At 44.5% G+C, this 16,216-nt stretch overlaps 1 protein-coding gene across 1 annotated transcript in view; it reads right to left on the bottom strand.

Annotated features, from left to right (window-relative positions):
• Positions 1-14,956, bottom strand: part of LOC309550652 (amine sulfotransferase-like) — a gene marked incomplete at both ends in the record, with an annotated part of 53,550 nt that extends 38,594 nt beyond the window's left edge. Inside the window, 2 exons of the mRNA XM_082250988.1 lie at positions 600-775; positions 14,868-14,956. Of these exons, the coding sequence (XP_082107114.1) occupies positions 600-775; positions 14,868-14,956 (265 nt within the window). The remainder of the gene's footprint in view (positions 1-599; positions 776-14,867) is intronic.
• Positions 14,957-16,216: the final 1,260 nt, after the last annotated feature.

Raw genomic sequence — 16,216 nt, 5'->3', positions numbered from 1 at the left:
ATTAGGGGAAGCTGGGGGACTTCTGCACAGAGAAGGTTTTTTACCTTCATGTATAGAATGCATGAAGGTAAAAAAAAAAGAAACTTTGAACCTTTAGAACGACTTTAATGTTAAAATGCAATTAATTGATGGTTGGATGTTGCAATCAGCAAACCTGCCCTGAGAAATAACGGTTGCCCATGCCCATGTGACAAGCACTTGTAGTCTGCATTGGAAGCCCATGTGACAAGATGACAACACATGGGAACAATTAGGAGACAGGGACAGTGCTATCACTCTAGAACAGGAGCAAAACAACTTTGGCTAAAATCTGTTTTTATATTGAACTCCACACAGCTCTTCTCCTGGCTGCTTCTTTCTCTTGGGATTGGCTATTGGTTCTCCTCCTTCGTTTCGTCAATGAATGTGCAAGCATCGGCACATCTTTAGTCCAAATTAGGAGTAAACAGCCTAGGGTGACAATGCTGAACTGTACATCCATAGGTGTACAATGTAAATGACTAGTGACCCTGTTAGAGGTTACCAGGTGAAAACAAATGCCTGGTAATCAAGGACTGGTAAGCTGCAATAAATTACTTTTTAGGTTTAGATACATTTACCTGATTTTGGATAAGTGACCAGGAAAACATCACTGTCTCTGATTTCCATGTGCTCCAAGGAGTCAATGATTTCAGGAGTAGTGTATCCATCAATAAAGTATGTATCCTTATGTTTGAACAGCTTGGAACTCAACATACCCCCAGATTTACTGACCATTGTTTTGTTTGTGCTCAAGCTATAAGAAATACAAGATATAAAATAGCTAAAGTAATAAATGAATAAAAACTTTGCAAACGCAGCAGAAATGTTGGTTAAACAGTGTGTATAATGATACAATAAGGTCTCTTTTATATGATCCGTCCAACTGGGTCAGTGTGGCCAACCGTCAGTATTTTTACTAGCAGCCAGTAAAAAATGGGCACTTTTCTCAATGCCAGTAAATGCCAGTGACAGGAAAAGGTTGCCAGTAAAAAGCCTTGTGTGCGGATCTGCAGGACGGGAGCAAGGCAAGCCAGGAGCGGGACTGTCAGTGCTGTTTGGACTGGGTGGACTGAAGGGACCACCTGGCATAGAAAGAGACTGTCACTGTGACTCAGTAGGGGACGTGTAGGTGAGATATCATCTGTGCCGTTGCACACTGCTGTCACTGTGGGTCCGCACGGCAGTTTATTCAGGCGGAGCCAATCAGACCCGCCACTCTCCTCTATGGAGCCGTGACTGTAAATTGACTTGTGTCAATTAACCACTTCAGCTCTGGAAGGTTTTACCCCCGTAATGACCAGTCCATTCTTTGTGATTCAGCACTGCATTGCTTTAACTGACAATTGCGCAGTCGTACGACGCAGTACCCAAATACAATTGATGTCCTTTTTTTCACCCACAAATCGAGCTTTCTTTTGGTGGTATTTGATCACCTCTGCAGTTTTTTTAGATTTTGCGCTAAAAACAAAAAAAAGCAACAATTTTGAAAAAAAAAAAAATAAAACCACAATATTTTTTATTTTCTGCTATAAAACATTCCCAATAACACTCGGGCTACTGCCCTGGTCAGCCCCCCCCCCTACCGAAGCCACTGGCTGACAAAATAAAAAAAAAAACAAAAAAAAACACATTCCCAATAAAAAAATGTAAAAAATAAACTTTTTTTTATCAGTGTAGGCCAATTTGTATTCTGCTACAAATTTTCAGTTAAAAAAAACCCAAATAACCGTATTTTGATTGGTTTTTCACAAAAGTTATCGCGGCTGCCAACTAGGGGAAAGATTTGTCTTTTTTTTTTACTAGTACTGGCGGTGATCAGTGATCTTTAGCAGGACTGCGACATTGCGGTGGACAGATCGGGTTCCTAACTGACATTTTTGATACTTTTGGGGAGACCAGTGACATTACTGCAGTAATCAGTTCTAAAAATACGCACTGTTACTGTAATAATGACACTGGCAGGCAGAGGGTTAACCCAGGGGCGATCGAAGGGTTAAGTGTGAGCCTAGGGGGTGTTTTCTAACTGTGGGGGGTTGGGCTTGTGAAATCAATACAGAGACCTGTGTTCCTAAATAGGAGGAACACAGGAGCTCTGTCTTGATTCCAGAGAGACCAACGGTCTGCTGTGTTTACAACAGCAGACCGCCATTCTCTCTTCCCGGTGGAAATTGCAGTCGCTGCCCCCATGGATCAGCTTCCCCATTGGCGAGTTGTCACGCGCGCCCCCAGGATCAATCCTGCGAACCGCCATACAGGTATACATATTTGCGGGAACCTCTCGACCTGCCGCTGTATATCGACCGCAGCTGGTCAGCAAGTGGTTAAAATCCAGTGATACACTGGATCACCCTGTTCTTCACATGCTCAGCTGCTCTCCCATTTTAGGCATTTTTTTTGGCACTGCTGCCGAACTGCTGATTAAACCCTCCTCTCCTTTACAGCCAAGGACGCTGCTTCGATTTAATCTACAACTGCCATAGTGCTGCACATGTGATCAGTTATGACACCAGCCATTTGATGGTTTGACAGTTTGGTTGAGGACACAAGCAAATGTGACCGTTCGTAATCCCGGCATTCCAGGAATGTAACTTTTTTGAAACTGTTAAATGGGTTTAGTTTCAAAATGGCAGCCTCCATCTAGAAGCAAGTTGTTATGGGTAAAATACCACTTTAAGAAAAGCAACCTCACTGTGAATCTCTTCTCCCGGGGCACCCAGGGCGGCTGCTACCGGACGCCACCCCTGGTTTTTATGCAGCCACGGTTGATGTAACTCCTGTGCACATCTTCTCTGATACTCCATTCTAGGCATCTTAACCACTTGCCAACCGCCGCAAGTGTGCAAAGTGATGTACCGGTACGTCACTCGCCTGCGAGCCAATAGGGGGCAAGCGCGCGCTGCCGGAGGCGGGCTCCTGCCCCCGCTCGTTCACAGGGATCCCCGCGCGAGTGATCGGCAGCTCCGATGTCCGCCGGCCACTCGCGATCTCCCGCTGGAGAGGGAGAAAGCAGGCGGCTAATGTAAACACAGCCGTCTGTCATTCTCCCTGGTGTAACTGCAGAGATCATACGATCCTGCTATGTAGGATCGTATGTCTCTGTGGTTACATCACAAGCCACGCCCCTTGACAGTTAGAATCACGCCCCTAGGGACACACTTAACCCCTTGGTTAACCCCTTCCCTGCCAGTGTCATTTTTACAGTACTAGTGCATATTTATAGCACTGATTACTGTAGTAATGTCACTGGTACCCCCAAAAGTGTCAAAAATGTCAGTCGGGGGTCCGATCTGTCCACCGCAATGTTGCAGTCCCGCAAAAAAAAAAAAAAAAAAAAAAAAAAAAAAAAAAAATCGCAGATCGCCGCCATTTCTAGTTAAAAAAAAAAATGACATAAATATCTTTCCCGTAGTTAGTAAACGCAATAAATTTTGCACAAACCAATCAATATACGCTTATTGCAATTTTTTTTACCAAAAATACGTAGCAGAAAACAAATTGGCGCAAAAAATAAAAATTGCACAGGTGATCAAATACCACCAAAAGAAAGCTCTGTTTGTGGGAAAAAAAGGACGTCAATTTCATTTGGGTACAGCGTCGCACGTCCCCGCAATTGTCCGTTAAAGTCAAGCAGTGCCGAATCGCAAAATAGGCCCTGGTCCTTGAGCAGGAAAATCCTCCAGGGCTTAAGTGGTTAAAGTTGTAATTTTTTGTACCCATTTTATGGTGACTGAAGAAATGAAACACAATTTTTTTCTTACATACTGTCACCGGTGCACTACAGTGTCATTATATGACTGGTGTGGCAGTGCTCAGGGATACTGACTGGTGACAGTAAGAAAGAAAAATAATTTTTCATTCATTTTTTTAAAACCTGTTTTTCCTTTTTGTAAGGTTTTGTTTCTTTAATTTTTTTTTTTGTACATCCTGTCATTGTCACAGTCTAGCCTGCAGCTTTCTGTTTTGGCATTCCTTACCTCCTTGCTGAAATGGTTCTGCTAGATTTGTGATTTTATTCCCTTATGTGCAGCCTTCTCTGTTCATCTATGGGCGTTGCCTGCTCTACTTTGGATTTATATCTTTTTCTCTTCTATCACTTCCTGGGTCACTCCCAGTTTGCTTTCTGATATATACATGGTTAGGACCATCCATTTCACCTGAGCAAGGTCACAGTTCTCTGAGCACCTGGTTGCATAGCCTCTGCCTGCCTAGGGACCCTGGCTTTGTCACCTGCTCATCGTGACCTCAGCTTGTCTCCTACTGTTTGCACATGTGAGTGGACTCCTCAGATGGGGTCAGGGTTGCCACCTCATCCCTTTAACCACTTAAGCCCCGGAAGATTTTACCCCCTTCCTGACCAGGGCCTATTTTGCGATTCGGCACTGCGTGACTTTAACGGACAATTGCACGGTCGTGCGACGCTGTACCTGAATGAATTTGGCGTCCTTTTTTTCCCACAAACAGAGCTTTCTTTTGGTGGTATTTGATTACCTGTGTGATTTTTAGATCATGCGCTATAAACAAAAAAAGAGTGTCAATTTTGCAAAAATAACAATATTTTTCACATTTTTTTTTTAGATGAAATTCCCCCCTTAAAAAAATGTAAAAATCAAAATTTTTTAACATTTTAGGCCAATTTTTTTTTTTTACCATATGTTTGGTAAAAAAAATTGCAAAAAGCGTATTTTGATTGGTTTGCGCAAAAGTTATTGCTTTTACTAACAAAGGGAAAGATTTTTGCCATTTTTGTTGTTTTTTTTTTCTTAACGCGTAATGGCGATCTGCGATTTTTTTTTTTTTTTGCGGGGCTGTGACATTGGGGTGGACAGATCGGACCCTTGACTGACATTTTTGACACTTTTGGGGTTACCAGTGACATTACTGCAGTAATCAGTGCTATACATATGCACTGTTACTGTAAAAATGACACTGGCAGTGAAGGAGTTAACTGTATTGGAGAGGGAGGGGCTAAGTGTGTCCTAGGGGCGTGTTTCTAACTGTGATTGGCTGTGGCTTGATGTGTAAGAACAGTGATCAACGGTCCTACATAGTAGTTTGATCGCCATTCTTACACAGGGGAGACTGACAGGCGGCTTTGTTTACACTAGCCGCCTGCCTTTCTCCTGCTGTCACGGACGATCGCGAGTACCCGGCGGACATAGGGTCCGCCGGGCACACGCGTGGGGGAGTCCGTGACCGAGCGGGAGCGCGCATCCGGCGGCGCGCGCTCGCTCCCAAAACCCTTACAGGCTAGCGACGTAGCCCTACGTCGCTTTGCCTGTGAGGGGCTGACTGCCGACGTAAATAGTCGTGCGGCAGTCGGCAAGTGGTTAAACCAGGATACACATTAATTACACAGGTTCTGTGGCTGATTAAGGTGGTAATTAAACCCACTTGGTGCCTTATGTGCATTATATCAGCGTCAGAACCTGTGTAATTAATATGTTTCCTGGATTAAAGGGATGAGGTGGCAACCCTATAACCTGGTCCCAGCTTGCTGCAAGCCCATCCTCGCCATCAGGGGCTTTGGTGAAGAAGCAGGCTATCGCTTACACTCTTCACCCTTGGGATCCCTGAGTTGGTGATCTACAAGGGCTCACTACCACAGATGCTTGGCCATCATCAGAATAGTTCAGTGTCACTAACTTATCATGTGAACGCTGTGACCAATCATAGCGATCACATGATACCCCTTTTCTGGTAAATGTAAACCCAGAACCGGCTGGAGGACATACAGATATGTGATCCAGCCTGTCCATGCCGCCAACCCGCAGTAAATGTGCAGTGGGCTGCTGGGAAGTATTTAAACAGCAGATATACGGCGGCAGGTTCCCGCGAAGCGCTGTACCTGTACGACATTTCACAGGAGCAATCGTGGGGGCGTGCGCCAATTCGCCAGCTGAAAAGATAATCTGCGGGAGCAGCGATTGCCGGTGGCACCCACGATCGCACCCTGGGGAGAGAGAACGGCGGTCTACTGTTGTACGCAGACTGTTAGCAATCATCATAGGGCTCCCGTGTTGATTTCAACATATCTATACATTTAATCCTTTGATCGCCCCTGGGTTAACCCCTTCCCTGCCAGTGTCATTATTACAGTAACAGTGCATATTTTTTAGCACTGATTACTGTAGTAATGTCACTGGTCCCTCCAAAAGTGTCAAAAATGTCAGGTATGCGATCTGTCCACCGCAATCCTGCTAAAAATTGCAGATCGCCGACATTACTAGTAAGAAAATAAATAAAAATGACATAAATCTTTCCCCTAGTTTGTAGATGTAATAAATTTTGTGCAAACCAATCAAAATACTTTTTTTCTGAATTTTTTTTTACCAAAAATATGTAGCAGAATACAAATTGGCCTAAAATGATGAAAACATATAATTTTTATTATTTTTTTTTATTGGGAATGTTTTATAGCAGAAAATTAAAAATATTGTTTTTTTATTTTTTTCAGAATTGTCCTTTATTTTTTCTTTATAGCGCAAAAAAATAAAAATCGCAGAGGTGATCAAATACCACCAAAAGAAAGCTCTATTTGTGGAAAAAAAAGGACATCAATTTTATTTGGGTACAGCATCGCACGACCGCGCAATTGTCCGTTAAAATAACATAGTGCCAAATCGCAAAAAATGGCCTGGTCATTAAGGGGGGAAATCTTCTGGTCCAGAAGTGGTTAAAGCCTCCATTTTTTTTTTTAATGAAAATAATACACCTACTGTACTTGCTCTGTGCAATTGTTTTGCACAGAGCAGCCCCGATCCCCCTCTTCTGGGGTCCCCTACCCGTGCTTCTGGTTTCTCCTCTTTGGCAAGTACCCCCATAGAAAATGGCTTGTTATGGGGAACGTGTGGGGGCTCGCTCCCTGTCTGTATCTATAGACACATTCCTTGCTCCCTTGTCACAGCATTTTATTGACAGCAGCAGAAGCCATAGGCGCCTGCTGCTATCAATCTGCCTAGTGAGGAGGGAGAGGATCAAGAGAGCTGCTGCTCTTTTGCACATTGCTGGACTTTGCTTAGGTAAGTATGGGGGGGGGGGTTAGGGGTGGGGCCTGGGGGGATTCCGCAGCACAGAAAGCTTTCTACTTTAGTGCATAGAATGTGTAGTTCCACCCAACAGGGGACGTTCCACTTTAAGTCCTCCTCCCCCTCCTCTCCTATATTTGGCATGCCATTTTTTTGGGGGGTAGGGAGTGCGCACTGGGTTTTGACAGTTTCTCCTCCCCCCTCCCTCCCCGCAGACTTCTGGGATTTGTCACAGGTCCCAGAAGACTGCGGGAACATTCAGAAAGTGCAGCATGGCTCGCGCATGTGCAGTGGGCAGCCGGCTGTGAAGCCGAAAGTTGCATAGCCGGCTGCCCACATTAGGATGCCGGTGCCAGGAATTTGAAGGCTAGTAAAGAACTAGAAGAAAGAACAAAGAACTAGCCCGGGTAAGGGCAGCGCTGGATCTGTGGACAGGTGATCTTTAGAATAAAAACAGCAGCTATAACATTTGTAGCCACTGACTTTTAATTTATTTTTCCCCAGACTGGACAACTGCTTTAAGGCTTTAGAACCACTTTAAACATAGCTCTCAACTGTCCCTGATTTTGAGGGACTGTCCCTGATTTGGAACAAAGTCCCGCTGTCCCTCTTTCCTCCTAATTTGTCCCTCATTTTGGTCTGATCTATATAGTTGCATATACCATGCACTTTTTATCCTTTAAAAAAAGTGTTTGCCAGTGCTAAACCTTTCATCTGATTTCTAAATTGCTGCATTTGTAAATTTCAAAAGGAATAGTAGTGGTAAAAAAAAACTTGTGGGTTTAACTAATCATTTTCTTGTATAATTCTTCAGGGTCAGTTTAGGCCACAGGCAGAGACATGGTTTGTATGCAAAGGGTTGGTCCAGGCCGCATTCAGAAAGAGGATTGACAAAACGGGCAAATGGTCGGTACACAGGACATCCGTTACAGGCAAAATGCAGGTCGTCAGGCATAGGAGAAACACCTCCATTAATATTATTGTGAGGTATCGTAGTGACTGCAATAGTATACTTTTAGAGGCCAGATTGTGAGGGACATTGGGGACAATGGTAAGGTCTGTCACTCCTTATTCCATCTTTGGTGCATACACATTTTTTTGGGGGTGTTGGCCTGTGCGGTTAGGAGCATAGGTGTATGCAGCCTGTTGCATTGGGGTGTGCACCCCAAAGCTCAAACACACACGCGTGTACATACATACATACATACAGTATCTCACAAAGGTGAGTACACCCCTCACTTTTTTGTAAATATTTTATTATATCTTTTCATGTGACAACACTGAAGAAATTACACTTTGCTACAATGTAAAGTAGTGAGTGTTCAGCTTGTATAACAGTGTAAAATTTGCTGTCCCCTCAAAATAACTCCGCCATAAATGTCTAAACCATTGGCAATAAAAGTGAGTACACCCCTAAGTGAAAATGTCCAAATTAGGCCCAATTAGCCATTTTCCCTCGCCTGTGGTTTTTCCATTTTCTTAAACTTTTTTGATGAATGTTAGGGGTACGATGTACCCGATACCCATTCACATGGGGGGGGGGCAGGATCTGGGTTCCCCCTTGTTAAAAGGGCCTGGTATAGATTTAGGGGGGGGGCCCATGCCATTTTTTTTTTAAACGGTCATAGGGTACCCGTCAACTACTTAAATACAGGGCACTCTCACCCCCTTCCTGCCTAGATCAATTTACAGCTTTCAGTGCTCATTGACATCTATGGGAAATATTGGTCAGCTTGGAATGGCACTGCTCCCTGTCTTTAACCACTTAAGCCCCGGAAGATTTTACCCCCTTCCTGACCAGGGCCTATTTTGCGATTCGGCACTGCGTGACTTTAACGGACAATTGCGCGGTCGTGCGACGCTGTACCTAAACGAATTTGACGTCCTTTTTTTCCCACAAACAGAGCTTTCTTTTGGTGGTATTTAATTACCTATGCGATTTTTTGATCATGCGCTATAAACAAAAAAAGAGCGTCAATTTTGCAAAAATAACAATATTTTTCACATTTTTATATATGAAATTCCCAAAAAAAATGTAAAAATCAAATTTTTTTAACATTTTAGGCCAATATGCTACATATGTTTGGTAAAAAAAATCGCAAAAAGCGTATTTTGATTGGTTTGCGCAAAAGTTATTGTGTTTACTAAGGGAAAGATTTTTGTCATTTTTGTTGTTTTTTTTTTAACGCGTAATGGCGGTGATCTGCGATTTTTTTTTGCGGTACTGCGACTGCGGCGGACAGATCGGACCCTTGACTGACATTTTTGACACTTTTGGGGTTACCAATGACATTGCTACAGTAATCAGTGCTATACATGTGCACTGTTACTGTAAAATGACACTGGCAGTGAAGGGGTTAACTTTTTTGAGGGGGAGGGGTTATGTGTGTCCCTAGGGGCGTGATTCTAACTGTGATTGGCTGTGGCTTGAGGTGTAGGAACAGTGATCAACGGTCCTACATAGTAGAACCGTATGATCACTATTCTTACACAGGGGAGAATGACAGGCGGCTTGTTTACATTAGCCGCCTGCCTTTCTCCTGCTCGGGTCCGCCGGGCACACGTGCGGGGGGGTCCGTGACCGCGCCTCTGGTGGCGCGCACTCGCTCCCTAGACCCTCACAGGCTAGCGACGTAGCCCTACGTCCCTTTGCCTGTGAGGGGCTGACTGCCGACGTAAATAGTCGTGCGGCGGTCGGCAAGCGGTTAACACTGGCGTCTATGGGAAATATTGGACAGCTTGGCATGGCACTGCTCCTTGTCTTTAACATTAGCGTCTATAGGAAATCTTGGTCAGCTTGGCATGGCACTGCTCACAAACTATAAGTGACAGGGACACAAAACTTGGGTAGGACTACAACATATCTATACATTTTAAAAATGGAGTATACCTGTACACTACACTGACCGCACTAAACTAACTCAACACATTATCCACTACCCGTCGAATCTCTATTATAACACACTATACATGGCTGCCGTGTCAGCAGAAGCCTTATATAGTGTGGGGCGTGGACTTAGCCCCTGAGCCATGATTGGCTAAAGGCACCCTGCCTTTGGGCAATCATGCCCCTGACAGGGCATTGTGCTATGATTGGCCAAAGCATAGAGCTCAGAAGCATGCTTTGGCCAATCATCAGCAATCAATGCACTGCAACAGCGCAGTGCATTATGGGGCGCTTATCGGCGGGTGAACTTCTCGCTGAGCACCCCATTTGTTTGTGTGTTCGGCGAACACACGAACAGCTGATGTTCGAGTGGAACTTACAGCCCATCCCTAGTCGCAATGCCAAACCAGCCATAGTAAACATACTGCATGCCACTGACTCCGCTTTCCTTTCAGCTGGGTCTTTAAAGGATGTGGAATCATCTAGTGGGATCATGGTTGCTTTATTCAACCTGGAAACAGGAGGGTCCACACTGGTCCACTTTTTTAAAAGTGATTCCTCAAAAGGGTAACGTACTGCAAAAAGTTTGGGGACCACAAAGGGTTGCTTTGGTTGCCCCCACTCCTTATAGATGAATTGTCAAAATAAGGAAGATAAGGAAACACCTTAGCTGTACTGGGTGACTTGTATGTATCAAAAGGGACAGCCACGTCCATGGCCACATTAGCCACATCCTCCATTTTTAAAGTCTAATGCACTGCAGTAATAAGTGTGCACACCAGCGTTTTCTCATTTGCTGCTGCAACCAAGGAGGAGTCATTGTCAGGGTGCCAGGAAACCAGACTACATGAAGATGCAAGTAAAATAAAGAAGTTTATTAGGGCAACAACAATAAATGCACAGCAAGAGTGAGGAGTGAAATAAGGAACAGCCGGGGTCAAGTCCAGAGGCGGGTAGTTATACAAGCCGAGATTGAGTCTAGAAGCAGGTAGTCACCCAAGCCTGGGTTGAGTCCAGTAGCGGGTAGTCTGCCGATGCCAGATCGTCTGCCGATGCGGAATCGAGAGCCAGGAAAGTCGTCAGCCAAGCCAGGTCATGCTTGGAGAAACACAGAGAACAGAAGACTGCTAGGAGTGATAGACCTTGGAGCACAAATACAAGGGCAGGGACTGCAAGCCCTCAGGTGATATATACAGTGCCTTGCAAAAGTATTCGGCCCCCTTGAACTTTGCGACCTTTTGCCACATTTCAGGCTTCAAACATAGATATAAAACTGTAATTTTTTGTGAAGAATCAACAAGTGGGACACAATAATGAAGTGGAACGAAATTTATTGGATACTTCAAACTTTTTTAACAAATAAAAAATTGAAAAATTGGCCGTGCCAAATTATTCAGCCCCCTTAAGTTAATACTTTGTAGCGCCACCTTTTGCTGCGATTACAGCTGTAAGTCGCTTGGGGTATGTCTCTATCAGTTTTGCACATCCAGAGACTGAAATGTTTGCCCATTCCTCCTTGCAAAACAGCTCAAGCTCAGTAAGGTTGGATGGAGAGCGTTTGTGAACAGCAGTTTTCAGTTCTTTCCACAGATTCTCGATTGGATTCAGGTCTGGACTTTGACTTGGCCATTCTAACACTTGGATATGTTTATTTGTGAACCATTCCATTGTAGATTTTGCTTCATGTTTTGGATCATTGTCTTGTTGGAAGACAAATCTCCTTCCCAGTCTAAGATCTTTTGCAGACTCCATCAGGTTTTCTTCCAGAATGGTCCTGTATTTGGCTCCATCCATCTTCCTATCAATTTTAACCATCTTCCCTGTCCCTGCTGAAGAAAAGCAGGCCCAAACCATGATGCTGCCACCACCACCATGTTTGACAGTGGGGATGGTGTGTTCAGGGTGATGAGCTGTGTTGCTTTTACACCAAACATAACATTTTGCATTGTTGCAAAAAGTTCAATTTTGGTTTCATCTGACCAGAGCACCTTCTTCCACATGTTTGGTGTGTCTCCCAGGTGGCTTGTGGCAAACTTTAAACAAAGTTTTTTATGGATATCTTTAAGAAATGGCTTTCTTCTTGCCGCTCTTCCATAAAGGCCAGATTTGTGCAGTATACGACTGATTGTTGTCCTATGGACAGAGTCTCCCACCTCAGCTGTAGATCTCTGCAGTTCATGTTCAATTCACCTCTTGGCTGCATCTCTGATCAGTCTTCTCCTTGTATGAGCTGAAAGTTTAGAGAGACGGCCAGGTCTTTGTAGATTTGCAGTGGTCTGATACTCCTTCCATTTCAATATCATCGCTTGCACAGTGCTCCTTGGGATGTTTAAAGCTTGGGAAATCTTTTTGTATCCAAATCCGGCTTTAAACTTCTCCACAACAGTATCTCGGACCTGCCTGGTGTGTTCCTTGTTCTTCATGATGCTCTCTGCGCTTTAAACTGACCTCTGAGACTACCACAGTGCAGGTGCATTTATACGGGGACTTGATCACACACAGGTGGATTCTATTTATCATCATTAGTCATTTAGGTCAACATTGGATCATTCAGAGATCCTCACTGAACTTCTGGAGAGAGTTTGCTGCACTGAAAGTAAAGGGGCTGAATAATTTTGCACACCCAATTTTTCAGTTTTTTATTTGTTAACAAAGTTTGAACTATGCAATAAATTTCATTCCACTTCCTAATTGTGTCCCACTTGCTGTTGATTCTTCACAAAATATTACAGTTTTATATCTTTATGTTTGAAGCCTGAAATGTGGCAAAAGGTCGCAAAGTTCAAGTATAGTCAGGTGTGCAACATCATCACTGAGCAACGCCCAGGCAGCAGGCAAGTGATGATGCAAACAGAATTTATAGGAGACAGCAGTCTGCACATGTCCAAGATGGCTGCCAACAGGAAGGCAAGGTAAGACCTTGACAGTCATCCTCACTATCTGACGGATCATGGAGCATGATCTCAAGTCCCATTGGACTGGCCATGTCCACGGCAGCACCAGGCTCAGAATCAGATGAGACAGACTGAGCAGGAGTGGCTGGGGACGCTTCCTGCTAGGCCTTTGCCCAGACGCCACTTCCACCCGGGATACCAAGGACTGTAGGACCGCCATCAGTGCAACAATGGGGAGCTGGGGTTCTGGGGGACTTGGGGCCTCCATGAAGGGGGTCAGTGGGGGAGATGTGACCCTGAGGCTCCATAGGATAAGGGAGACCCTGCAGCAACAAAAACATTTTGGCACAGCAGAGCGAGAGATAGGGACCCCCAAGGACTCACCACTACCAGCCAGAGGAGCGCCATATGTTCAGACCCAGAAGCTCGCATGTGTGTCAGCAGTTCATATATCCAGGGAAGGAAGAGGAGGGCCCAGAGCTGGACCAAGGGAAAATGGCCTTTGTGACATCACGGACTACACATAGATGGCCGCCAGCCGAAGACCAAGCAAAACCAAGGGAAAATGGCTGCCGTGACTTAACAGACTACACAAACATGGTCGCTGGCCGCGCCAAATGCTGCAAAACTATGGCAGACTGTCACAGGAGTCTCCGCTGCACCCTTTGCACTGGGACCCCCACCAGACCCCAGGTACTGCACCAAATACTGCCAAAGCAGGGCATACATCACCCCATGAGTTATACAGAGGGGAGAGGTGGGGAGACACCCAGGGGTCCCTGTTGCACCCTCTGCACTGGGACCCCAACCAGACTCCAGGCCTGGGGAATATTCACATAGGGGGAATGGAGGGGAGGAAAAAAAGCCCAGCTCAACTGAGGGATTTAGGATGGGGGGAGGGGAACCTGCAGGCAGGCCTGACTATCCGTGGAGGGTACCTGCGTCCACCCCACCCACACAAAGAAGGAGAGGAGGGAATGTACTTATCTCTCCATGGATGTGGGCATCACTCCAGACAGAACCTCTCGCCACCAAAGTAGGGGACTGTCGGTCAGGGGGACGCTGCGACTTGGATCAGAGCCTGGTCGTATGCAACCCTGTGAGACATTTAACTCGCAGGCCAGTCTCCATCCGTTGAGCCTATGTAGCTGGGGTCTGCACGTGCTTGCTGGCTGGACTCGGGATACCACTGGATCTAGATTATCCAGCTCATTGCCCAGCCTGGCAGTTGATTGTAGATCTCCCAGGAGAAAAAGCAAAAAGATGCATGGAAGGAGAAAAAAGCAACAATTGCTAGGACCAGAAGATCCTTACCGGGAACCTAGGTCTTTTCTCCTTACCAGACAGAAACAAACTGAATACCTATAGCAGAGAGAGGATTATATACCAGCTGAGGATGACCCATGGGCATAGCCAAGTTTTTTGTTCTATCTAGTCTTACTCCTGCAGGAGGCAATATACCCTATAGTCATGATTATTGGAACGCAGTGTCCATCAATGAACTAAAGAGAAGGGCACATTTTTGGATAGAGAAGGATTAGAACACTTGTCAGGTTTTATTGCTGTCTGTCTCCCTGCTAGGGTGATTTACCCCCTCTCTTTGTCCTCTTTTCTATTATTATTATAAGTAAAATAAACTCCTAAATTGAGGTTGTTACCAGAAGAGAAATAAAGGGAAAATTTTTCAAAGGAGACACTAGTTCTGGTGACAAAGGATTCCTTCACTTTAACCACTTCAGCTCCGGGGGGTTTTACACCCTTAATGACCAGGCCATTTTTTGCGATTCGGCACTGCGTTACCTTAACTGACAATTGCGTGGTCGTGCGACGCTGTACCCAAATACAGATAATGTCCCTTTTTCCCACAAATAGAGCCTTCTTTTGGTGGTATTTGATCACCTCTGCGGTTTTTAGAATTTGTGCTATAAACAAAAAAAGAGCGACAATTTTGAAAAAAAACACAATATTTTTTACTTTCTGCTTTAAAACATTCCCAATAAAAAAATTAAAAAGTTTTTTTTTTTATCAGTTTATTCTTACAACACAAGGATAGAAGCTTCCTCCATACGTAGCAGCAGCACTTGGCGGATCCTCAGAAAATGTTGTTCATCATATGAATTCTTGTGCATAGTTACATTTCTGTTTGGGTGGTGCTATACCACATATACAGTGGGGGAAAATAATTATTGGATCCCCTGCAGCTCTTGTAAGTTTGCCCCCTTACAAAGAAATGAAGGGTCTATAATTTTTATCATAGGTGTATTTTAAAATGATACAGACAGAATATCAACCAAAGATCCTGAAAAAACACAATACAATTGTTATAAACTGAGTTACAGTTCAGTGAGTAATTTGTATTTGTATAAGTATTTGATCCTCAAGTAAAACCTTACTTGGTGGGGAAACCCTTGTTGGCAAGCACAGAGGTAAGATGTTTCTTGTAGTTGATTACCAGGTTTGCTCACATCTCAGGAGGGATATTGGTCCACTCTTCTTCACAGATCTTCTCTAAATCCTTAAGCTTTTCTGGCTGTCGCTTGGCAACTTGAAGTTTCAGTTCCCTCCATTAATTCTCTATAAGATTAAGGTCTGTAGATTAGCTAGGCCACTCCATTACCTTAATGTGCTCCTTCTTGAGACACTCCTTTGTTGCCTTGGCGGTATGTTTTGGGTCATTGTCATGCTGAAAGACCCATCCATGACCCATCTTCAGTGTTCTGGCTGAGGGAAAAATGGTTCTCATCCAAGATTTTATAATACATGGCCCCCGTCCATTGGCCCCTCAATGCAGTAAAGTCTGCCTGTACCTTTAACAGAGAAACAGCCCCAAAGCATAATGTTTCCACCTCGTGCTTGAATGTAGGGATGGTGTTCTTAGGGTCATAGTCAGCATTTTTTTTCCTTCAAACACAGCGAGTCGAGGTAATGCCAAAGAGCTTAAATTTTGATTCAGAAAAGGATTGGGAGAAAGTGCTGTGGTCAGATGAGACCAAAATTGAGCTCTTTTGACTCACCGGAAGATGGGTTGTGTAAGAATCTTCCAGCTTGACAATGACCCAAAGCATACCACCAAAGCAACAAAGGAGTGGCTCAAGAAGAAGCACATTAAGGTCATGGAGTGGCCTAGCCGGTCTCTAGACCTTAATCCTATGGAAAAGTTATGGAGGGAGCTGAAACTTCGAGATGCCAAGCGACAGCCAAGAAACCTTAAGGATTAAGATGAAGATCTGTAAAGAAGAGTGGACCAAAATCCCTCCTGAGATGTGTGCAAACCTGGTCACCAACTACAAGAAACATCTTACCTCTGTGCTTGCCAACAAGGGTTTCTCAACCAAGTTCTAAGTCATGTTTTGCTTGGGGATCAAATAATTATTTTACTCACTGAACTG

The sequence above is a fragment of the Pelophylax lessonae genome (assembly GCF_965119305.1).
Source record: "Pelophylax lessonae genome assembly, chromosome: 3".
Classification (NCBI taxonomy): domain Eukaryota; kingdom Metazoa; phylum Chordata; class Amphibia; order Anura; family Ranidae; genus Pelophylax; species Pelophylax lessonae.
This window is presented reverse-complemented; position numbering and strand designations above follow the sequence as displayed.